Consider the following 24,985-nt stretch of genomic DNA (forward strand, 5'->3'; position numbering starts at 1 on the left):
TTGGCATCCCTAACCCCCATGCTGTTCAAGGATCAACTGTGTGTGTGTGTGTGTGCGCGCGCACGTACATATACATAAATATAGATATAGATCACATCAATGTCTTGAATGTACACTTGCAAATATCAAAGTCACCTCATACTTTTCAAGTCTGAGACCCAGTTACTATCAAGTTATCATTAGGAACAAATTAAGAGAATTCTCAACTGGGAGGAAAATTATCGCACCAAGAAAACTTCCTGCAAATATAAAATTAGCCTTTCCACTTAAACTTCCAAGTCAACGTTCTTCTGTGAATGCTTGAATGTATTCACATAAGAGATCAATTTCAAATACAGCTGGGTAGAAGCAAAATGAGTCTTAAGCAACTCTCACTCTGTTTTCATCTTACAAAGAGAAGACTGGCCTGTCTTCCAGCCTTGTGAATAAAGATCTTACAAAATTCACTATGCAAAGGGTGCGCCCAAAGAATACTTGGTTGAAAAAGTCTGCTGGGGAAGTGCCAATTTAAAAAGAAAAACATTTTCACCCAGTTGGAAATCTAGAAACAGTGGTTACAGCCACTCAGCTGAAAACTCTTAAGATGTGAAGAAAAATTTTTTTAGAAAAAACCCAGATCTTTTCATCCTCAGAGTGAAATTCTATGAAAAGCAACTAAATGAATCAATGGAAAAGTGAATTAATGTTAACTTTATGCACCTAAAAAGCAATAACTAAAATTCTGCCTTTGTTATTTGACAGGGTCAAAGGGCAACTGGTCTCTTATTCTATATAGATGAACTCTACAATCTGTAATGGTTTCCAATCAATTATTTCTGGGAAAGAAACGGGAATAAAAGAAAACTTTTGTTGTTTTGCTCGAAAAAGAACCAAAAATGAAAAAGTTATATTGTTTTGCTTACTTTGGGGGAGGGGAGAGACAGAGGATTGTTTTTCATTAGGGATATTTATTTCCAAAGCATAACACTCTAATAGCTTCATTCAGCAAAAAGGATACCCTTCCGTTAAAGACCTCTGTCTTCACTCTCTCACTATACCCCATCCTCAGGGTCCATACTTTATTTTCAGGTTTCTTCAATGCCTTAAGTGGAACACTTAAGAAAAAAGGAAAAAAACCCAAAAACATGACAGTTACTACAGGCAAACACACTGGCACCAGGTTGCCTCATGAGAGAAACAAGTGAGGGGACTGCTGCAGCCCTGCCACCAACTCCCTGATGGGACCCAGTGCGCAGACTCCCTACGGAAATACAGGCAGTATGAGCTCCATGGAGATCACCTGGCCATTCGGCATACCTCAACAAGTCGTACGGTGTGCCTAACAGTGACAAAAGTCTTTCCCATCCCAGTCTGGGTCTCATCATTACAAAACCACAAGTGACATTTTTTTAAAAAGTATATCTTAGACTTTATAAGTGAGGCACCTAGGAAGATTAAAAGACAAAATTAAAATTAACAATTCTCAACGGTAGTCTAGAATTCTTTTTATTATATTGCTCCCTCTCTGGTATTAATCTCACAAATGCCAAGAAAAATAATAACCTCCAGTTCACCCTTCAGGTTTTCTGGTGATTATCAAATCAATAAACATAAGATATTGAATGTTAATCATAAACTCCATACTCAGACGTGGAAACAACAAAAACTCATAGAAGCGCGTGGAAAACCAATCAGGCTATTTAACTGCTATTTTATGCCTTTCAACTTCCTATAATAACCAGACTTACCAGAAAAAGAACTTTTGAGGAAAATACTTCAATAAACACTAAGTACATGCTTAAAATTCATTTAACAGCCTTAAGCACAATGCAAGACTAAAGGAAAAAGAACATAAAATACTTTTCATATTTTAAAAGATTTCTTTTTCCAGCAACTGGGGAAATAAGGTTTTTCCATATAAGTTGAAATATAAATTCAGTTAAAATACAAATCATCCCCTTAGAATGTCAAAGATATTTATGTTATCCATTTGATGGGAAAAATTATGAACTAGGTCACTTCTCTGGATTATTTATTACAGTAGGGGAAAACAACTTACCCTTCCCATCATCCCTCATGGTCAGTGCAATGGCCATCACTGTACTGGACAGTCAGGAGAGGCATCTAAAGAGCTATATGACTTCAGCTTGCTCCATTTCTCAAAACAAAATCTTCTTTCTGCTCCTTCCCAATCAGTTTAGAAGAAAAATACTAGTAGAAAGAGCAGGTACAAGGAACTAGCTTTTATCTTCACTCAAATAAATTATTTATCATGTCTATTATCTTAGGCCTCAACCGTAAAATGGGAAGATCACCTTCATCATCTGGAGGTCTTAAATACTAAACAGGATACCAAATGTAAACCACCTAACATATAGAAAGTGTGATCAATACGCACCAATTCTCATTTCCATTTCTTTTTTTTAAAGTCACTCCAAGGCCGCCTGGGTGGCTCAGTTGGTTAAGCGTCTGACTTCAGCTTAGGTCATGATCTCACAGTCGGTCAGTGAGTTTGAGCCCCACATCGGGCTCTGTGCTGACAGCTCAGGGCCTGGAGCCTGCTTCGGATTGTCTCTCCCTCTCTCTCTGCCCCTCCCCCACTCATGCTATGTCTCTGTCTCTCAAAAACAAATGTTAAAATAAATTAAAAAGTCACTCCAGACAATTCCCAGATGTTATCTCTGCCCTAGAACAATGCCCCTCCCCAACCCATACAACTTCTATTCCAATAAAAGAAATAAAGAACAGGTTATTGCAGGCTAAAGGGTGTATCTGGTTAAGATACAGACAGACCATTTACCTTTCCTCAAAATTTATTACCAAATTACTTAATATTACTAGAAAGTCTCTTGAATGTAAAGTTAAATGCCATATTTTACATTTGGTAAATTTCTTTTCATTGACCAAGTCTAAAGGGCAATTTGATTGTTTCCACTAATAGAGCTTAGTGTTTATGTCCCATAAACTGTTTACCCATGCTGTGGGTAAACAGCCTAGATTAATACCTTGATTTCTTCTTAGCTTTAAGATATTAAGCAAGTTATTTAAACTTTTCATTCCTCACTCTGAGTCTGTAAAACTAAGACAATACCTATATCTCATTGTACCGTGAGGACTAAATAAGTTAATGAGTATAAAGCACTTTTAACACTGTCTACACCTCAAAATATTCAACCAAGGTAGGCTATTATTTTTTTTCCTAACATGTTTCAACTCTGTTGTACGATTAGCAAGGTAGGTTAAAAATGCTGTTCTCTAATTCAACCAAATCACTTTCTCCTGGGGCTCTGTGATCTCCCAGGTTTCAGATTAATTTAGTCCCAACAGTCTTAAGCTCTGTCTCCCCCAGTTTCTATATTCGCAGGATGCGTCTCTCAAGTGCCAGAAGAACAAACAGGAAGAAAAGGATTAAAGGGTGACCAAAAAAATAGTCACTACACGTATACACTATCATTCAATCCCCTGGCTCATGTCCTCTATTCTATTAGACAACGGTAAAACAACTTAAAAGAAAATGATTTAAAATTGAATAAACTCCTCCTTCCTAGTTGTCACTCCTCAAATCCTCACCCCCCCCCCAACCTTTTCTCCACAAATCCTCTTACCTGAGAGTTCTGAATATAATCTATACAGTTGTTACAATACTACTAAATAGGCTACCAGAGCAACCCACAACATTCATATTTTATCAACAACTTTTCAGTATATTCTGTTTGAGGAAGAGACTCTCCAGACACTTTTATCAGACTGAAATTGTTTTCAAAGCGACTTTGTTTACTATTGTGATGCAAAACCCTTCTTTATAATTAAACAAATATAAAATCAAACAGGCTAAAGTGACCACAAAGCATTAATGGCAATCAGAAGCACAGTCACTTGATATATGTTATATACTGCACCCTTTAGTTAAAATTTTAAGAAACTCAATGTTCTCTTTACATTGAATATATGACCATAATTTTCCCAGATACATATGGGAAACAGGAAAAGGAGAATGAACTGACAGACATAAAAGGACATGACCTGAGATATAAATTTCTAACTTGCAAAATAATCTGGTCCATTTTGGTCTTTGCTTAGACAGACAGTAGAGAAACTAATTGGGTTACTATTCATTTGATATAAAATGTGGCCCCAAGCTTTCCCTTTTCTAGTAAAATAATTTAACATGAACATGGAACCTAACAGGGTGCTCTGCAAATGACCATGAAACCTCTGGACATACCCAACAGCCAAAAAGTGTTGAAATGAAAATTAGCTAGTGCCCACCGCACTGAATAAGGCCCTCCAACGGTTCCTTCTCCATCTCAACATAGTCATCCAATCCAGTTACTCCTGCCAAAAATCTAGTAATCATTCATAATACCTCTTCCTTCTCTCTCAACATCCACTCATCACATCCAATCAATCACAAATCCTAGTCATCCTACCTCCAGTATCCAATTCATTCCTTCCTGACAAAGGCTGAGTCTACCATTCTTTTACCTGGTTTACCACAAACACCTAACTGGTCCCCCAAAGTCTACACGCACTTCACTCTTCACACAATTAAGAGGGGTCTTTAAAAAAAAATCCAATGATGTTTAGACATCACAATAACATTTTCGGTTAAGCGTTTTGACTCTTGGTTTCAGTTCAGGTCATGATCTCATGGTTTATGAGTTCAAGCCATGCGCTGAGCTCTGTGCTGACAGAGCAAAGCCTGCTTGGGATTCTCTCCCTCTCTGACTGCCCCTCCCCTGCTTGCGTGTGCATGCTCTCTCTCTCTCTCAAAATAATAAACTTAAAAAAATGATTTTAAAAGTGAGATAACCGGGGTGCCTGGGTGGCTCAGTCAGTTAAGCGTCTGACTTCAGCTCAGGTCATGGTCTCACAGTTTGTGAGTTCGAGCCCCACGTTGAGCTCGGTGCTGACAGCTCAGAGCCTGAAGCCTGCTTCGGATTCAGTGTCTCATTCTCTCTCTGCCCCTCCTCAACTTGTGCTCTGTCTCTGTCTCTCAAAAATAAATAAATGTAAAAAAAAAAAAAAAAATTTTTTTTTAAATAAATAAATAAAAGTGAGATGACCAACAAAACCACCTGTATGACCTGGCCTCTAGCTTACCTCTCTGGCCTCATTTCTCATCACTCTTCTTACACTGTTTTTGAAAGTATCAAGCATCTCCCATTCCCAGGCCTTAGCATATGCTGACTCTTCAGTCTGTAGCACTCTCCTTCTTTACCACCAATTAATTTTCATCATTCAGGTCTCAGCTTACTTATTACTTCATCAGTATACTTGCTATAATATCCCCACCCATCTTCATTAGATGTTCCTGATATGCACCCCCATAGCACTCTGAACTTGGTTTCTGTAGCACACATAACCACTGCAAATGTATCATTAACTATGTGATTTACTTAAACAATTATTTTCTCTTTCTAACCTATACTGTCCATGAGGGCAGGGCAGAGCAGGGACTGTGTCTTACTCACTACTATATATCCCTACCACCTAGCACCCTCAGCACATAGTAGGCATTCAATACATCTGATAAATGAGTTCATCAATTCCAAAGTCTCCAATGTAAGGCTCTGAGGTACAAGTCAACTCTTCACTCTCTGTATACCCAGGATTACTTGGAAGCTCATTTCCTGATTTTTAACACTTGCTGGAACATGCAAAGGAATACAGAAATGTTCATTTTTAAGACACTAGTGAAGAACCTGGACCCTCATGAGCTATTAGGGTTATTTTGCAAAATGTATTCTTCCAGTCACCCACAGCTTGAAACTCCATCTATGATGATCCCTCTTTCATTGCCCCCAAACATTCACTGTTAAGTCCCACTACCTCTACTTCTGCATCATCTCCGCAATTTTCGCCTTCCTTTTTATACATTTATCACTCTTACCTATATTGCTAGGTCTCTAAAATATTCTCAGTCTAGCCAACAAAGCCCAATGCCTTTTAGCCTTTGTCCTCTATATGTTATGCCTTCTACCTGTACTGACCTACTTCGGTAGACCACAACCAAAACAAAACTTCCTACCAAAATCCTAGCCACCTTTCAAGGCTCATTCTAATATCCTTTCTTTCCAGTTCCATCAACCAGCTGTGACCTCTTCCTATTTCACTATGTCATCAAACATTTGCCTTATATTACTGGGTGCCAGGCATTGTGCTAAGTACTCACCTTTGCTTTACACCATGTCTCCAAATCTAAACTGTAAACTTCTTGAGGAAGTTTATTCACCTACCTCATCTCTTGCATCTTAAACATTTACTCAGTTAGTACTTATTACATGACCACTTTAGCATGATGGTGAAGAGTACTTTCACTCAATTTTAGAGAATGAAAACACCAGTCACAAGGCAACAGAAAACATTTGCAGCAACCAGACCTGCAGCAAATGGGTAATCCCTAAATTCCTCGTTGCCTAACTTCTCTCCTTCAGAATCACACAAGAAACACCAAGAATAAATTCTATCTACATACTTAAGGGGGGGGGGGTAGGGGGAAAACACAGAAGCTATTTCTGTCACTGGATGTCATATGAAGTCCAGCAGAAAAACAAGGGGCATTAAATCAACCATCAAAGATGTTCCACAAATTAAAGTTTACTCCTCTCTGAAGTAACTTCTATAAAAACAAAATGGAATTATTCCCACACATGTATACCACAGAATAACGATTTCAGTAATCACTTTAATAAGCTATTTAAACACACACACACACACACACACACACACACACACACACACACACACACACACACACACACACACACTAAGTCATTAAAAGAATCAAAGCTAGGAGCACCTGGGTGGCTCAGTAGGTTGAAGCTCAGGTCATTATTTCACGGTTCATGAGTTTGAGCCCCGCATCAGGCTCACTGCTGTCAGCACAGAGCCCACTTAAGATCCTCTGTTCCCCTCTTCCTCTCTGCCCTTCTCCCACTTGTACTCTCTCTCAAACATTTAAAAACAAAGAATCAAAGCTCTAAGTCACAAATCAAAAAGGTTGTTTTGTTTCACGTTACACCAGTGACTTATAGGGAGGGACTTTTGCTTCAGTTTCCCCAAATGCAAAAACAGAAACAAACAGTGCTAAGAACAGCTCCATCCACCCATGTTATGTAAAGATGGAGTGGTCAGAATTCAAAAGTGTTTGAGTCTCAGAAATTATCTAGTCACTTCCTTCATTTTTATTATAAAAGTAGCTAGATGATTAGCACTATGGCTAGTTTGTAGCAGAGAAGGGTTAGATAAGACTTAGTTCTGGCTAATACTACTCTCGCTCCATCATTCTGTGAAAGCATAAAGAACAGGAAAATAAGGACAATTTATGTTGACTACCACTGTTAGCAACATCACTCGTGTGTGCTTAATAAATTCAAATAGGAAACTACAACGCAAAGCATCCTGGCTAGAGTATCTCAAAAGCAAAACCTACAAACACACTAGTAATTCATTATACACAATGGAATTATTCCCACATATGCATCCCACACAGTAACAAATTCAGTAATCACTTTAATGGACTATTTAACACACACACACACACACACACACACACACACACACACACACACACACACACACACACACACAGGCATTAAAAGAATCGAAGCTAGGGACACCTGGTGGCTCAGTAGTTGAGCCTCCAACTTCAGCTCAGGTCATTATCTCACGGTTTGTTAACGATTCCAAGAGAATGAAATTCCCCAGAAATAAAGAAAAGTCACTGCAATCAAGATAACCTAAAATTCAAACAACTTCTTTAATATCACTAAACTGAGCATCTAGTTTATTTTTTACCCAAGCTTGATCGGAAACAGACCTCAGGAGGCTATCAAATAAAACATAGGTTAGCGTAAATTAAACCAGAAATAAAAGCATGAAAATAAAACAAGAACAAGAAGAACAAAATGAAGCCAAGAATGAGGCTTGGAAAAAGGTACAAGACCTACGAGCCTGGCTCTAAACTTCGAAAAGCCAATAGGAAAACAGAAACCAAGCGAACAACACAAATTATAGCATCCAAGTAACAGAAACAGACGTAAAAGCTTAGGAAAAAATACACTTAAGTCTTGGTTGTGTTATCTTTCTCCCTGAGGTTCTTATAAAGAAGGCACTGTGTAATATAAAGATATATGCGATATATGTAAAACAACAAATATTTCAGTAGTCCTAATTAAATGTTTTATGGGATTTTTATAATGATCCTCAAGATAAGCCTATAGTAACAGTTCAGAAAGAAGAAAATATTTTTTTTAGGAAAAAAAGGTTTACATAATTAATGTCCAGGTACCCAGAACACTACTGACCTAAGAAAGCATTTAAGAGAATATCTGGGGGGAAAAAAAGGTATTTTCCTAACAGCAAGCATTTACTATAGAAGTTTCTAAGTACAAGGGCCAAGAAAATAAAAACCAAATTTAGCAAAATTTACTGGTCCAGGAGTTCATAACAAAACAGCAGAACAAAACTCTTAAAGAGAAGGTGGAACATAAAGAAAAACTAAAGTGGAAAAGATGTGCACACAAACACACATGCCCACTCAGTAACTGTATTACATCCACAGGAGATAACTAGATGCTTTTATTTCTACTTCTAAAGTTAAGAATTAAAAATTAAGGTGTTTACTGAAACATGTGCCTTCCTTGCTAGTTCCTCCATCAAGATGATAATATTTAAATTCCTCCTCCTTCCACAGTGATGTTACTAAACAACGATAAAGGTCAAACCCAGTGTAGTGCAGAATTTCAAAGTAGTTACATATACCAAGACAGGAAGACATAGGAAACATTTCAGGATGATTTTCCAAAAAGAACTTAAAAAGGTATAATACCAGTTTTAAACTAAATAAAATCAGTTAACCAAAAGGTTAATCAATAAAGAGGAAAAAACTTCTCTAAAATACCTCATCTGGCAATATAGTTTACTAACTATAAAGTATAATACAATGATAAACATACATTTTGCCAAAAACTCAACATAAAAATCAATCATTTCTACTACTGCTAGCATGTCCCTATGACTTACAATGGATCACTGTTTTTCCTTTTGGAGGTAGGAAAGAAGAAAAAACACAAATTCTTGGTGAAGGCTGGTCATTTTCACAGAACCATCCACTTGCAACTTAAGCACCATCATTTAAAAACAATTCATTTCAACAACCTCATGTGCTAAATATTTTCATCATGGCTGCCTAGACTAAATCTAGCTGTCTCTGGCAGGAGTATTTCAGCAAAGGAGTGAAATATTAAGCTACTAGAAGGGGAAAAACAGTTGAAATTCACCAGATGGGTCAATCTCCTGCAGAGTTAACTAACTTCTTACTGTAGGACTCAAGAATTACAAATTATAAATGTGGTGAAGAGATCTGGGAAGAACTATTAAATCACACACTCGTACAAAAGGATTCTCCGCGTCCAAACAACTATTTCCCCATCCCTGTTTTTCTTTTTTAATCAAAGTAATGCCTCCATTCTCAGTGGCCAATTGCTGAAAAGCTGTAAAGTACTCAGGTCAACACCTGGCTAAATAGCAGCCTTAGGAGTCAATCTGGTGACCTGGCTCAACAAGAACTTTAAAGTACTTATGCTTTACTGGTCGTTTTAATTTAAATTCAATTATATCATAAAGAGCAAAAAGTTTATTTACTCCATAGTACTTTTAGTGCTCCAATTTTCCTTACTTTAATATGATCGGGTACATGGAAATTCAACTTTTTAAAGCATTGTTTAGTTGACTTAATTTGAAAAAGATTCAAATGATTCCAAAGTTTCCTAAAATGATCCCTTAGCTATCCTTACACTTCACAACCTTCCAATCAACAAAGCATTACGTGATAAGAATGCTCAGAATTTAGTAGGTGAATGGACTAAGCCTAAACAGTCTTTTCAAATCAGTAGATTATTCCCTGGAAGAAAAGTTCTCTCTTAGGTATTCTGATCTCACTGAATTGAACGGTTTCCCACAACATTACCAAAACTTAAAAATGTTTTCAATACAAAGTATCCTGAAAACAATAAGCTTACAGATTCTAGATTTTTTTCCCCTCAAATACACAAAGTACATGAAACTTAAAATGCTTCAACTAAAGTATTTATTTCATGAAATTACTTTTAAAACATAAAATATTCAACGTTAACCAAGATTTTTTAAAGCAGTGGCTTATGCAACAAAGTCAGTGGGATAATGCCACAAATATCTGCAAGCTGATTTAAATTACTAATCCATTTAAGGAAAGATAACTATGCTACAGCAGTAGCAAGCCACTGAAATAGATCTACTTTAGATCTGAATACAGAAGTGGACACTTGAGTACAATAAGCTAACAAAAGGTAATGAACTAGGAACTAGATCTACAAAGAAGAAATTCCAGCAAAATAATCCAGACTTTTCCCCCTGAAACAGAAACCAAAATTGCATATTCAGATACAGCACAGTTATCCATGTGAATAATATAAACAAAATCGAGAAAAAAGGAAATTTACTTATGCTTAAAGCATGGCTATCTCAACAGTCTCCAGCGAAAATCTTGGTCACCTTTATACCACAGGCAAGGAAAACCCAATTATTCCAACATATCCATCTATTTCAGCCTACTTTAGTAATCCAACCTTAGTAACATCCCTGGCCCAAAGAGAAAATGGAAGGAGTCAACTCTCCTGCCCCTCTTTTCCAACATCTCGTGCTTCCCTCTCTCGTAAGTCTAACACTTATTTTAAGTAGATATAAGGCAGGCTGATTTATCTTTAAGGAGATATGCTATACCCCCTTGCTTATCTGGAAGGAGCCAAATGCAGGACGGAAGGACATGAGTAAGGTACCTCTGGATTCACCGTGCCAATTTGGAGCGCCACCCAAAGCCTGTGTAGAATTTTTCTCAAAACAAGAGATTTAAAAAAAACCAGTAAGAACCTATCCCAAATATGTCAATGTATTTAAACTTAGCTGAGAGAAAAATAAAATCCAAATGTGATCAAGATGGGCTCTTTTAGGAAGTAAATCAAGTTGTGAAAGCAGATTGTATTTGGAAGCAACCCATAAATAAAATACTCTGAAGCATTTTCTGATTATTAGTCTTTAACAGGTAAGGAAATCTCAAGTATTAAAAGTGAAGACTGGGTACATTCTCTGCTGAAAGTTCAATTAAAAGCAACTACGGGGTGCCTGGCTGGTTCAGTCAGTACAGCATGTGACTCCTGATCTCTGGGTCCTGAGTTCAAGCCCTATGCTGGGGGGGTGGAGTTTATGTTAAAAATAAATAAATAAATAAATAAAACCAAATTCCAGCTTAGTTAACTACATCAGCTGAATTTCTGTCCCCACTTAACCAGAAACAACAGGATCTGAAGTCAAGTTATAGAAACCTACAAAAATACCCTACATACAATTTCAAAAGAAATCTAACCAGTCACTCTGAAAGAGGTATGTAGTTTCACAAATAGGAGGTCTTCTAGTTTTTTTCTTAATAAACAAGATCTACAGCAACATAACACTCTGCCAGAAATATCTTTCGTTTCTCCACTAGCAGGTATATGCATCCACCTACCTAAAATCAGAAAAAAGACAAATGGAACATAGGCACCTACCTACAAAGAATCCTATTCTCCCCATGGTGGGAATTCACTAATTCTTTCTCCCTTGTCCCAACACTTCTCAAGAATGACATTATGCACAGGTTTTACTCACAGGGGTACATGGCGTTGCTCAGGATCAGCTCTGGTCAGTTCTTCCTCTTCAATATCAGACTCTCCTCCTGAACTACTGTCGGTGACGTCTGAATCAAACGCTCGCTCACTGCACCTCAAGTTAGCTATACCACTAGCTGTAAATCTCTCCAATTCTTCTGAAATTGAATCGCTTTTCAGGAAATTGCTAAGTCCTTCTGAAGTGGTGGTCTCACTGGCAGCTTTTCTCAATGCAGCTTCAGCCTTTCGAGTCAGCATCAACTGGCTCCGGGGCCTCAAGGATTCCAAGTTTGGCAGTTTGCTCCAAGTCTTCTCTAAAAATCCACCCAGCTGATGCTGTATATGCCTCTCCACCTGCTTGGCTTGCACAACCTGTAAGCGCTTCTGTAACCTGCGGGCACGGCTCTCAATATCGGCCTGCCTCCGCAGTAAAGCTGTTATCCTTGTGTCAGAATCTAAAGCACTGAAAAGAATGGAAGACAGGGGAGACTTTTTATCCTCTAACTTGACACCCCCCAAGTTAGAACCGGAGTCTGTGCCAGGTGATAACCTACTGCTTCCTTGAAGTGCCGGCTGTTCCATGGAATTTACAGAAGATTTGTTTGCAGTGCTATTATTGCTAAATATAGTTGTGTGTTCTACATCAAGGCTTCTATGTGGAAGAGTGCAATTGGTCATACCCCCCTTCAAGTCCCCAGATTCAGATGCCACCACTTCACCCCCCTGAAAAGAAGATGAAGTGAGAGCTCGTTTTCCCCCATTGAGGGGACTGGAATTGTCATGATCAGAATGTGTTGAACTTTTAGTCAATTTCTTAGCCAACCCATTTACAGGTGCTTGTGGCAGAGCTGTCTGACCACTCGTATTCATGGTTCTGAGATTTTCTAAGGAAAACTCCAAAACTGGCTGTCTCCCCAACAGCTCAGCTCGGAGTTCATAGGACTGAGATAAGAGAGGATGAGATTTAAGGACTGTCTGCTTGCTGAAGACACCTTGCAATTTCAACGACTCCTTTGAGGGTACAGATGTTACATCGGAGCAGAGATAAGATGCCACCAATGGTTGCAGCTTTCCCAAGTCTTCCTTGGTAGGATTATTTCGGAAGTCTAAACTGGGATCCTCTGCAGCAATGGCTTTTCTTTTGGTTCCGTTGGCAGCAATAAGGATGTTGGCGTTGCCGTTATTTTCGGCACTGCCAGGGGACAAAGTGGAGGATGGGGGAGCCAGTTTGAACCGGATATGGTGTGCTTCAGCTGCTGCGTCAGTGAGAGCGGGCGCCATCGCAGCCATTCAGCACAGAGAGACAGGAAGTCCAGCCTCTCCCGGTGCCGAGGCCAGTTCCACGGCCCCTTACCGCCTCCCCAGAGAACAGACTAAAAGAGAAAGAAAAAAAGGAAGTTAGAAATATACGCACACTAGAAAACAACACACGTTTTTAATACAAACACCACTTGAGGCTATAATTCACTCTGCCTCCAGAAAGAAAAACACTCAGACTATTCTGGATACTCGAATATGGGGATGGGGCAGAAGAAGGACAGGGACAGGACATTTCCTGCACAGAGAAAGAATTCCACCCTTCTTTTTTTTGTTCCTTGTTACCACAGATTGAAAGCAGCCAAAATAGAAGTTCCATTCTGAAAGAATCAGATTGTTAAAGTTAAATCATCTGCGTGAAAAAAAAATAATACTTTACAACTTCTTGAAATTGGTGGATTTAAAGCAAATGTATCAAATGCTTAGCAATTAAACAGAGAAGAATTAGTAAGGAACTCCCCAAAAAGTTGCTATGCAAAATGTCACAGATCTGCACATCTCTCTAGCCAGAGAATACAGTGCTTATCAGCTTCTCGCTTCTCTGAAAGATAGTTCATGCTAAAGGCTTAACTGTATCACATCTGTATTACCAGTTTGTTTCATCAAGTTTTTCTTTCACTGTCCTCAGTACAGCCCACCTCTCAAATTAATTGCCCAATTCGTTTCTTTTTCTTTACCCCAAAATTTCTTAAAAGAATAGTATAAATAGCTGCCTCTGCACTCTCTCTCTCATAATCTGGCTTCTAATCCTACTGCTCTGGCAAAGGGCACTAGTGATCTCATTATCAAATCCAATGGTCAAATCTCTGTCCCCAATCTATATAACTTCTCTGAAGCATTAGGCAGTGCTAACCACCCCATTCTTCTCGAAATGCTCTTTTCCTGATGTCCTTGACACCAAGGTCCCTTCTGCCCTTCTCTCTCAACTCGCTTCCTTAGCAACAACCACTAGTATAGTGCGGCCTCCTAATTCTCCGCTTGCTGAGCTTCACTGATCAACATTCCTACCTCTAGGATCCTCAAGCTCCCAGAAACTCAAAATTCACTCTCTTCCTCCAACACACTCCTCACCCTGTTTTATTATCTCCGGTAATGGTGCTGCTTTCATTTAGTAGCCCAAACTAAAAACCTCAGTCATCTGCTTCTTCTATATCCCCTTTGACTTAACTGGTTTAAGAGCAAAAGGAAATTTATGTAAAGAACTAAGCCAACTATTTTTTTAAGTTTTTTTGGGGGGGGGTTTGTTTTAATTCCATACAGTGTTAGTTTCTGGTGTACAATATAGTGATTCAACAATTCCGTGGGGTGCCTGGGTGGCTGAGTGGTTGAGTGACTCACTTTGGCTCAGGTCATGATCTCGCGGTCCATGAGTTCGAGCCCCGCGTTGGGCTCTGTGCTGACAGCTTCAGAGCCTGCTTTGGATTCCGTGCCTCCCCCTCTCTCTGCCCCTCCCCCCGCTCGTGCTCTGTCTCTCTCTCTCTCTCTCTCTCTCAATAATAAATAAACGTTAAAAGCCTTTTTAAAAAAAAAAACAAAAAAAACAATTCCATACATCACTCTGCTCACTATGATGGTTAACTCCTTAATCCCCATCACCCATTTACTATTTACCCACCTCCCCTCTGGTAACCTCGGTTTGTTCTTTACAGTTAAGAGTGTTTCTTGATTTGTCTCTTTTTCTTTTTCCCTTTGCCTGTTTGTCTTGTTTCTTCAATTCCACAGATAAGTGAAATCGCATGCTATTTGTCTTTCTCTGACGGACTTCCTTCACTTAACATTTATACTCTCTAGCTCCATCCATGATGTTGCAAATGACAAGATTCCATTCTTTTTTTGTGGCTGAATAATATTCCATTGTGCATATACATGCCACATCTTCTTTATCCACTCATCACTTGATGGACATTCAGGCTGCTTCCATATCTTGGCTACTGCAAATAATGCTACCATAAACATAGGGGCTAAGCCAGCTATTCTTAAAGCACGGTCTACAGACTTAGGAGCTCCAAGACCATTTCAAGGGGCCACAAGATCAAAGCTATTTTCATATGAATACTAAAACATTATTTGCCTTTTTTCACTGCATTGAAGTTTGCAAAGAGGGTACAAAAACAAGGCTGAGCAAAACTGCTGGTACCTTCACATAAATCAGATACAGATTTATGTGTATCTCTTAAACTGGATATTAGAAGAATTGCAAAAACAAACAATCCCATTCACTAAATTCTTCTGTTCTGGTAAAAAGCTATTTTTCATAATATGTAATGGGTTTCTCATTTTTAAATGAATTGGTAAATAATTATTTTTCAAACTTCTCAAACTTTCTAATACAGCAACTATTGATAACGCAAGAAAGCTCTTTGTGGTTCTCAACATTTTCTAAGAGTGAAAAGGGGTCTTGAGACCAAAAAATTTGTAGATCACTGAACTAAAGCAACCTTCTCCACAGTAAAAAATAAAGAAGGGCAACTTCCAATTTGGTCAAACATTTTTATCTCTAGATCAATACCAACATAGGAAATTAGGCCCTATAGGAATACACTAAGATTCTTTACAGGATGACAATTCAAATTACAAATATTGAAATATTTAAGTAAATGACTGAGAAATACCAATACACTTAAAGACCAAATATATCTACTGCTCCTTATACTTGCCAAAAAGTTTCTTGTTCTAAGATTGTATTTTAATGAACATCCTATGGATAACTAGATCTTCTAGGGCTTACAGAGCCTTATGGACCTTTCGGGCATACGGCATTCTATGTGACACAAACTGTTCTATGTCTACTTTTCCTATTTCAAATTTTAAATTTAGCAGTAATTCCTAATATGGCATAAATAGTTGTGCTATAGACCAACTGGTAAACAAACCAATGTTTAAGTTATTCGTTCAAAATACACTGAGTTAGTTTTATAACATGCAAAGAATTTTCTCCCATAAACAAAAATCACTCTCAGGTCTTTCCCATCAATTCCATCTCCTCCTCTTTTGAATTCATACCAATACACAGTTGATACTAGCAATGAAGGAAAGCACATTATCAGTATAAGATGATCGGTACAACGTGTGAGAAGAGTAGTTGTGAGGAGTTGTAGCCTACTAACCCAGAGCTCTGCAGTTAAGTCTCAACCATGGCAGGAAACAGCTTCCCCGTGGGGATCCAGGCAAGGACACAGATGTTACATAGCTTACACAAAACTTACTCAGGAAAACCCAGGTTCACCCAGCACACATAAAAAAGGTCATAATTAACATCACACCACAGAAGGTACTTAAGCAGCAAACATTCCAAGTTATTTTAGAGTTATACAATTCCTTAAAGTTCACAACTTAAAAATCTGCTGGCTCGAATCCCATCTCTTTCAAGATTTCTCTGACCCTCAAAGTACATCTGTGAACTTGACATTAATCACGTACATCTCAAAGGCAAGAGTTTACTTTGTTTACACCCGCTCTCCTTGGTCTCAATATCCCCACAGGATGCACTGCAAAGAGTAGTTACTAAAACAATCATCTAAATAAGTAGGGAGGAGGAAAAGGACAGAAGGGGAAAAAGCGACCTCTTCAGAAGGAATTCCATTCCTAACTCCTAAATCATTATCTTTCTATAGCCAAACAATACTGTTTAAAAAAAAAAAAAAAAAAAAAAAAAAAAAAAAAAAAAGATTGAAGTCTTCATCCCTCCCCCTTTTTATAAACTTTGAAATACTATACTGTGATTCAATCTTACCCCAAAGGCACTCACTTTGTAAGTATGCTGAGATTCAATATTACCCCCAAAGGCACTCACTTTGTTAAGTAAGGGGAACAGGTCTGGGTTCACATTCTGGCTCTACCCTCATTTAAATTATTTAACTATGCTGTTCCTCAATTTCCCCATCTGCAAATGACAGAGCCTACCTCACAAGACTGCTTGATGATTAAATACTCTCCAAAAAATAAATAAATAAATAAAAAATAAAATAAAATACTCTCCATTACTTACTTAGCCTAGTGCCTGACAACAACACCCATTATTTGCACTATTATTATAACCTATAGACAAAAAACAAACATAAAAGGAATTTCAGCAAGACTTCTTAATGCACAGGAAAAATAGAAAGTAAGTAATCTCCTAAAACATTGCTGTACCTGAAGACCCGTGCATGTAAAAATGGACTTGGCAAATCTAGTTAGCACTCAATATTAGCTGTACCTGCCTCAAACAACCAAAGCTTAGAATTTTAATTTTTGCTATAAGTTTAGATTTCCTTTTTTTATTTAGATTTGCATTTAGTACTTCATGATGATGCTTACAATAAAAACAAAACAAATCAAATGCCCAATAATTCACTTAAATTCTGGAATAGCCAGACAATGGAATATTATGCAACCATGAATAATAACCAATGTAAAACAGTATTTCCTGACTTGAAAAAGTGCTTGCTTCACTGTTAAATGAAAAAATAAAAAGGCGTTACAAAAAACCAAAACGTATACTATGGCCTCATTTTTGTTTTAAAAGAGTAGGTGGTAAGATTCTTTTGTCTTTTGTTTTCTAGTGTATATAATGTCTCCAGCATAAACATGTATTACTTGTATAATAAAAGGAAAAGAAGCAAAAAGAAAATAATGCAACTTCTTAAAGAGCCAAAGAATCTGAGTAAGGCAAAATGTCATGGCACCGTTCTTAAATTTAACATACTGAGCAAAATGTTGATTAAAAGGAATGATTCCCATCCCACTTGAATCCCAAAAGCTTCACTCTTCAATAATTTATAGCAGAGAAAGATTGTCAAACTTAAGCAATTTTACAAGAACAGAACAGCTTATGATAAATAACCTTTCTCCAAAGAATACAAAGTATTAAAAGCTACAATTAACTTATCAATTCTCATAATAACCTGGGCAGTAGGTTTTGGGCTGGGATTACAACTTCCAATTTACTAGTGGGAATAGATAATAAAGTTGTACTGCACATTCTTAATAAAGAAACCTAAAGTATCCCAATTTTTAGTTCATCTATAAATCACAATTTGACAAATAAATACAGATGGAGTTAATGTACCTGCTGTCACTGACATTAAGATTCTGCAGTAAACCTAAAGACACCAAAAAAAAACAAAAAAAAAAAAAAAAAAAAAAAAAAAAAAAAAAAAAACACAACAAAGAGCTATAAAAGATTGAGCTAGATATTAATGGTTTCTCTCCTAGTTCCAAGGAAGCATTCTAGGGACTGGAAGATGTCAGATAGGTTCAGCAGACAAACACACTTAGGAAAAACGTTCCTGATGGAAATTCACAATGCACTTCATCAGACTGAATGCTCAAATGCCTGCCTTTACCAAACCAAACACTTTTTCCCCCTATTATACCTATTAGTATCTTGCAGAACATTGTTCTGAGGGATACAAGTTGGGATAAAATTCAAACATGTGACTTTCAGGGTCTCTTCCTATGCTTATGACTCTTAAGTCTAAATTGCAACATAGGTTCAAGGGAAAACTTCCACGTAACACAAGTACACTGGGAAAGCAAAAAGTATACCCCTCAGGCAGTTTCCCAAGCCCAGCACCATGAATATCTTGTGCCAAATCTTATGAGTGGGGAAAGGGGACTCTCCTGTGTGTTGTAGGACATTTAGTAGCATCCCTGGCTCCACCTACTAGATGCCAGTAGCACCCTTCTACCAATTATGACACCTAAAAATGCCTCCAGAGCTGTCAAATGTCCCCTAGGGGGTAAAAAATCACACCTCTCATTAGAAAACCATTGCCTAGATACAGACTATCTACATGTAGATGTATTCTTCCCAGAAAGCAAAACATATCCCGGTACTTCAACTATTTCAAGTCAGACCTCTACACCTACAAATGAAAACCTTGCCTTTATTCCTCTTAAGTTCCCAAGACAGGACTCCAGGTATACAAGAACAACCCAGCAGCATCCACCCTGCAAAAATGCAGAAACCCAAGGGGAGGGCTTTGGTCATTTGACTGGCCAGCAAACCACACTTTCACTGGAAACAGAAGCACAAATCAGATGGGGAAGAAAAGTATGCCCATAATGTGGCTTCTACTAACCTCTTCCCCACCATTACCTCATTACTCTGCACAAAGGTGAGAAATAGGAGGAGGAAAAATGGTTAGGGAAGTGTCTGTGAAGTTGTCAAAATTTCAACTGAAACTTGAAAATTAGCTAAAATGTCATCATGTAAAAGGCGAAGGCAAGAGAATGGTAAATGTGGCATTCTAGTGAAAGGAAACGGCATGGGAAAAGGCAAGGCTGTGGGAAAACATAGGACATCCTGGAGGTTAAAAGAAATGATCAGTTTGCTTGAAATATAAAGTATATTTTAACAGAGGAAACAGTATAGAAAAAAGTGGAAAGGCAGTCTGAAGCCAGATCATTAATGGACAACCTTGAATAACCAGCCCTTACTCAGACTTAAAGGCAGCAGAATGTCATTAAAGATTTTTCAAATAGGGAGTAACATGCAGAACTGTGCTTTAGAGACCAGCTGGATAGGATGGATTAAAAGAAAGTAAAAAGGCAAAAACCATCAATGAAGCTACTGCAATAATCCAGACAGGGTGCAACACGGACCTCAACTAAGGTGTTCACCACAGTAGGAACAGCAAAATTTCCTTCAAGCTTAAATCCAGAAACTGGAAGGGGCTAAAGTCTGCAGAAGGGCCAAATAAATAACAGAAAAAGAAAAACGTAAAGGATCTTATCTCCTTCATGATAAAATCTTTCCATTTATTTCTAATGACGCTATTCAGGTTTCATATATTCTCCATTCCTAACATTATCAACCCCAACCCAGCCTGGGGCCTTATTAACTCACACCTAAATTAGCCTGACAGCTTCCTGACAGCCTTGGTCCTTCAATCTGGTCCATACCGTTTTATCACATCACTTCTCTACTCTGGAATAGCTCCTTGTACCTTTCTCAGGAGTCCAAATTCTCCAAGATGAAACTTAACACAATATCACAGCAAATGCATCAGGTTGGGTAGACCTAGAACTCCCCCAGATTCCCAAAGCCATAATCTTTGCCTATGCTGGTGCTTCTACCTGGAAGACCCTTCTAACCTTTAGGCTCAAAATTTAATTAATCCTTCAATACATGGCATTTCCACAAAAACTTCTGCAGGCTGTTTAGATTGCCATCACTTTCTTCCTGCTTAAATTGTAAAACTCATTTAAAGTCACCATCACGCAATTCAAATTATCTGAATATTCCCCAATTGTCAATTTACAAATTCTATTTCCACGGTGACAAAGTTCCTTAACATCCTTCTGCATGCTCACTAACTTGATCTAAAAATTGGAACATAGTAAGCACTTGTAAGCACTTACTGACTGGGCTAGAGCATTCAAAAGACTTGGCTAGGTAGGCCTTCAAGTATAAATAAGATTTTGCTATGCAGAGAAAGATGAGGAAATTCTTTTTTTTTTTTTTAATTTTTTTTTTCAACGTTTATTTATTTTTGGGACAGAGAGAGACAGAGCATGAACGGGGGAGGGGCAGAGAGAGAGGGAGACACAGAATCAGAAACAGGCTCCAGGCTCTGAGCCATCAGCCCAGAGCCCGACGCGGGGCTCGAACTCATGGACCGCGAGATCGTGACCTGGCTGAAGTCGGCCGCTTAACCGACTGCGCCACCCAGGCGCCCCAGGAAATTCTAATCAAGAAACCAACACAATCAAAATAATGGGAAAGGATCTGAGAGATGATCTACAGAACTTGCTGGATGAACCAAGAGGTACATGTACACCTTCTCAAGAAGAGGAAGAATGCAGCAAGTAGTGATCTGTAATGAGGTATTGAAAGCTACAGAACAGGACACACTGCAAAGTACTTCTTTTACATGGAAACAAATGTTTTGTTATAGAATACAATAGAGAATAGGAGGCAAAATTTTTATGATAAAACCCACTATTGTGGACAGTACACCACCCCAGTCCCTAACATGTGCCCATGCCAACAGGGCTTCTCATAACTGAATACGGTTTGTAACTACTAAGGGAAACAGTTCTCTGACTGGAGGACAGATTATTACTACGACTGCTGTTCACAAACCTTAACTGACCTTTTACCATGTCATTGTACTGCCTTATACATATGTTCTCATTTAATCCTCACAACGTTATAAAGTACTCTTACTCGCATTTTATAGATGAAGTTTGAAGCTCCAAAAGTTAAGTAATGTGTCCAAGATCACACAACTACTAAGCGGCAGAGGCAGGATTCCAATTCAAATCTCCAGTTCTAAACCCCATGCTTTTAACTACTATACTAAGTAGTTTAAGGCTAGGTTTAAACTGGAAGGGGCTTGGGGCACCTGGGTGGCTCAGTCGGTTAAGTAGCTGACTTCAGCTCAGGTCAGGCAGTTCATGGGTTCAAGCCCTGCATCAGGCTCTGTGCTGACAGCTTGGGGCCTGGAGCCTGATTCGGATTCTGTGTCTCCCTCTCTCTCTGCCCCTTGCCTGCTCGCACTCTGTCTCTCTCTCAGAAATAAACATTAAAAAATATATATATGTAATTATTTTACATATATATACTGGAAGGACCTTAACTGCTGGACACTAGACTTCGAATTTTGTTTAGTCTTTAGAAGAAAGCCAGAGAGGGAATACTGAATCTCTCTAATAAACATTTTACAAAAATGCCTACAACATTCAAATTATTGCACTAAGTGCCTACAAGGTTGATAAGGGCCACTTAAGACAGACACTACTATGTGATCAGAGAATCCCAGGGGACCTTAAGGGACCCTCACACAAACGGAGTCAGTAAGGTCATAAAAGGCTTCCCACAGGAGACAACATCTACATTGATACCTAAAGAATAACTAGGGTCCAGCATCACTCATACAGTTACTGCAAGCGTCCCACATGCAAATCCACTCCCTCCCCCAATACCAAATCCAAAACCAATTCCGGCCCCTCAACATGCCCCATGTGAGTGAATCCTGATCTCAACTACTGATTTACCATCTATCATAAATACCTCATTTAAATATATACTAATGCCAGATACAAACAACAGAAAGACTACTGGAGTAGTTTCATTAATGCCAAAGATAAGAGGATAGAAAGTACATGCACAGGTAAGCCCAGATGATAAAGCACTGTTTTGCCTACAAAGATCAAGGAAGGCTTCCAGAAAAGGAGGACATTCTGACTGAATTTTGAAGGTTAAATAGGGAGGGTTCAATAGACAGAATGACAGGCACATTCATTTCATCCTTAATGCCACTGCCTTGTTCAAAGCCTCGTTATGTACTACAGTAATTCAAGCAGTAATAATCTCCCAACTGTTCTTTCTTCCTGTCTCAGCAAGCCTTCAATCTAGCATCCACTACCAAAATGATTATTAGAAAGGAAGGAGAAACAGAACATAAATCTGACTATGCTGTGCTCCTCTTAAAAATCCTTCACTGACTCTAGAGTAAGGATGAATCCAAACTCTCCACACAGGATATATCTGGGCCCCTTTTTATACTCAGCCTCATCTCCAACCTGTCCCCACTCCAAACACCTGAATCTTATTTAGAGTTTCAGGCTCTTTCCATGCTCTTGCACCTTTGCTCACACTTTCTTTTCAAGGTTCAGCTCCAAGAGATCACATGTCCTCTCAAGTATTCACCATTTATTTCAGGTTGAATTAGGGGTCCTTCCCTCTCTAGGGTCTTATCTGCACTCCCATGATACCCTGGGCAACAGTTCATGATATAAACTCCCCATCTTGTCATCCTGTCTGTCCCCTCCTTCCCTAGATTATATACTTCTTAAAAAAAAAAATGGGGGGGGGGTGTAGAGGGAGGGTTATGGCTTGTTTTATCTTTATTCTCTACAGGTGGTCCCATGCCTGGCAGAAAGTAGACCAATACATGTTAGTTAACCCGAACACTGTATGTTGAATGCATCAGATGGAGATCCACCATGAAGTTAATGGATATGTCTGATCATAAGGTGATAACAACCTAACAAGGAGCAGGCATCAACTGAATCTAGGACAGACTTCATCTACCTCAAGTTCTAGTCATTTACAATGCCAAGCACCTGCACTCAGACTAGCAAACTTTTTAACTGTACTTTTAAAACTATTAAATTTGGTTACATAAGCCTTTTGAAAGCACTATCTATCAAAATTTTTCATGCCATTACCCAAACATTTACCTAGTAACTGCAGTCTAGGAACCTATCCAACAGAAATAGTCTCATAGATATAGAAATATCATAATTCTTTCAATGAAGAATTGTAATACAAAAAAAAAAAAAAACCCACAACACTTAAAAAGGAACACTAGAATACTATGCAGCTGTTTAAAAAAAGAGAACTGGGGGCGCCTGGGTGGCTCAGTCGGTCGAGCCTCCGACTTCGGCTCAGGTCATGATCTCACGGCTTGTGAGTTCGCGCCCCGTGTCGGGCTCTGTGCTGATGGCTCAGAGCCTGGAGCCTCTTCAGATTCCATGTCTTTCTCTGCCCCTCCCCTGCTCAAACTGTCTCTCTCTCTCAAAAATAAACATTAAAAAAAATTTTTTTAAATAAAAAAAGAGAACTGTATGTGTTGATATGAAAAAAATCTCTACGATATACAGCAACATGAAAAAAAAAAGCCACTTAAGTATAATCCCATTTATGTTAAAAACTATACAAACAGATAGGGCACCTGGGTGGCTCAGTTGGTTAGGGTTCCAACTTTGGCTCAGGTCATGACCTCGTGGTTCTTAAGTTAGAGCCCCGCATCAGGCTCTGTGCTGACAGTTCAGAGCCTGGAGCCTGCTTCAGATTCTGTGTCTCCCTCTCTCGCTGCCCCCTCTCAAAAATAAACAAACATTAAAAAAAATTTTTTTTTTTAACTACAGAAACAGAAATTTTTTTTGAAAAATGACTATGTATCAAAATAATGGAGTTTAGGGGTGCCTGAGGTGGCTCAGTCGGTTAAGCATCTGACTTCAGCTCAGGTCATCATCTCATGGTCTGTGAGTTCGAGCCCCGCATCGGGCTCTGTGCTGACAGCTCGGAGCCCTGGAGCCTGCTTCGGATTCTGTATCTCCCTCTCTCTCTGCCCCTCCCCTGCTCACGCTCTGTCTCTGTCTCTCAAAAGTAAATAAACATTAAAAAAAAAAAAAGCAAGAAAGAAATACTACCATCCTTCTTTCATTCCCTTGGGAGGTCAAAGGAAAAACTAAGAGGTAAGCAGTAAATCAGTAACTGCAAAAAACAGCAGTCCAATTTCTTTTATATATGCTTGAGGTCTTCAAACATCCTCAGTTCTCCACGGTAATATATGAACAGTTTAATGTAACTTCCCTAACAGTTCAACTTAATCAACTAGCATTTTTACAAAGCCTCTCTACTAGCAAACATCAGAAACTTTGTGGCAGTCACAAAGGCCAAATAGGAGTAGCAAAAGAAAGCCTGGGATATCAGTTTTTAGCAATTTTTGGTGTAACATCCTAACAAAATCATTATTCATCTGTTTTATTCCTCAACACTTCTCCAACTGAATTTAACCAGGTCTGACCTTAAGCTGCTCCCTTTTTAAAAAGAAATTAAAAAGTAAGGGACTCCATTAAGTTTGATGCCACTCAGAAACAACTTTTTCCAAACAAGGGCAGAATATGCTGTACTTAAAATTCAGAATGAGATCTCATTTGGGATTCCTATTCAAGTAACAAGAACCAGAGTTTTTGATAACATTTAGATAAAACTGCACTGAATTCACCTCCACCTTACATTTCCTGACTCTCAAAAGCTTGAGGGGCAACCGTAATTCTTAAAAAAAATTAGGACTAGAGAAAAATGGGCAAGTTTACAATCAACAACATAAAATATAAAGCTAAATAATTCCCAGCTAAATTAACTCTCTAGAAGCATTAGGCATTCAAATGTTAAATTTTATAGAGCTATCTTATAATCTTGGAAAAGCAAGGCTTGCAGAAGGTAACATTTATTAAACAACTATCATTTGCCAGACACTGCTACCCAACAAATCAAGAATTTA

The 24,985-nt window shown here is 38.5% G+C and overlaps 1 protein-coding gene across 5 annotated transcripts in view; it reads right to left on the reverse strand.

Moving 5' to 3' along the window:
• The window catches only part of KANSL1 (KAT8 regulatory NSL complex subunit 1), a 180,010-nt gene that overhangs the window by 121,867 nt on the left and 33,158 nt on the right, over nt 1–24,985 (reverse strand). For all 5 annotated transcript variants that reach the window (XM_086687604.1, XM_086687605.1, XM_086687606.1 and 2 more), the window contains one exon: nt 11,665–13,036. In XM_086687604.1, coding sequence (XP_086543730.1) covers nt 11,665–12,953 — 1,289 coding nt within the window. In that variant the 5' untranslated portion in view covers nt 12,954–13,036. The remainder of the gene's footprint in view (nt 1–11,664; nt 13,037–24,985) is intronic.

The sequence above is a fragment of the Puma concolor genome, chromosome E1 (assembly GCF_028749965.1).
Source record: "Puma concolor isolate L17-30 chromosome E1, mPumCon1.1.hap2, whole genome shotgun sequence".
Lineage (NCBI taxonomy): Eukaryota > Metazoa > Chordata > Mammalia > Carnivora > Felidae > Puma > Puma concolor.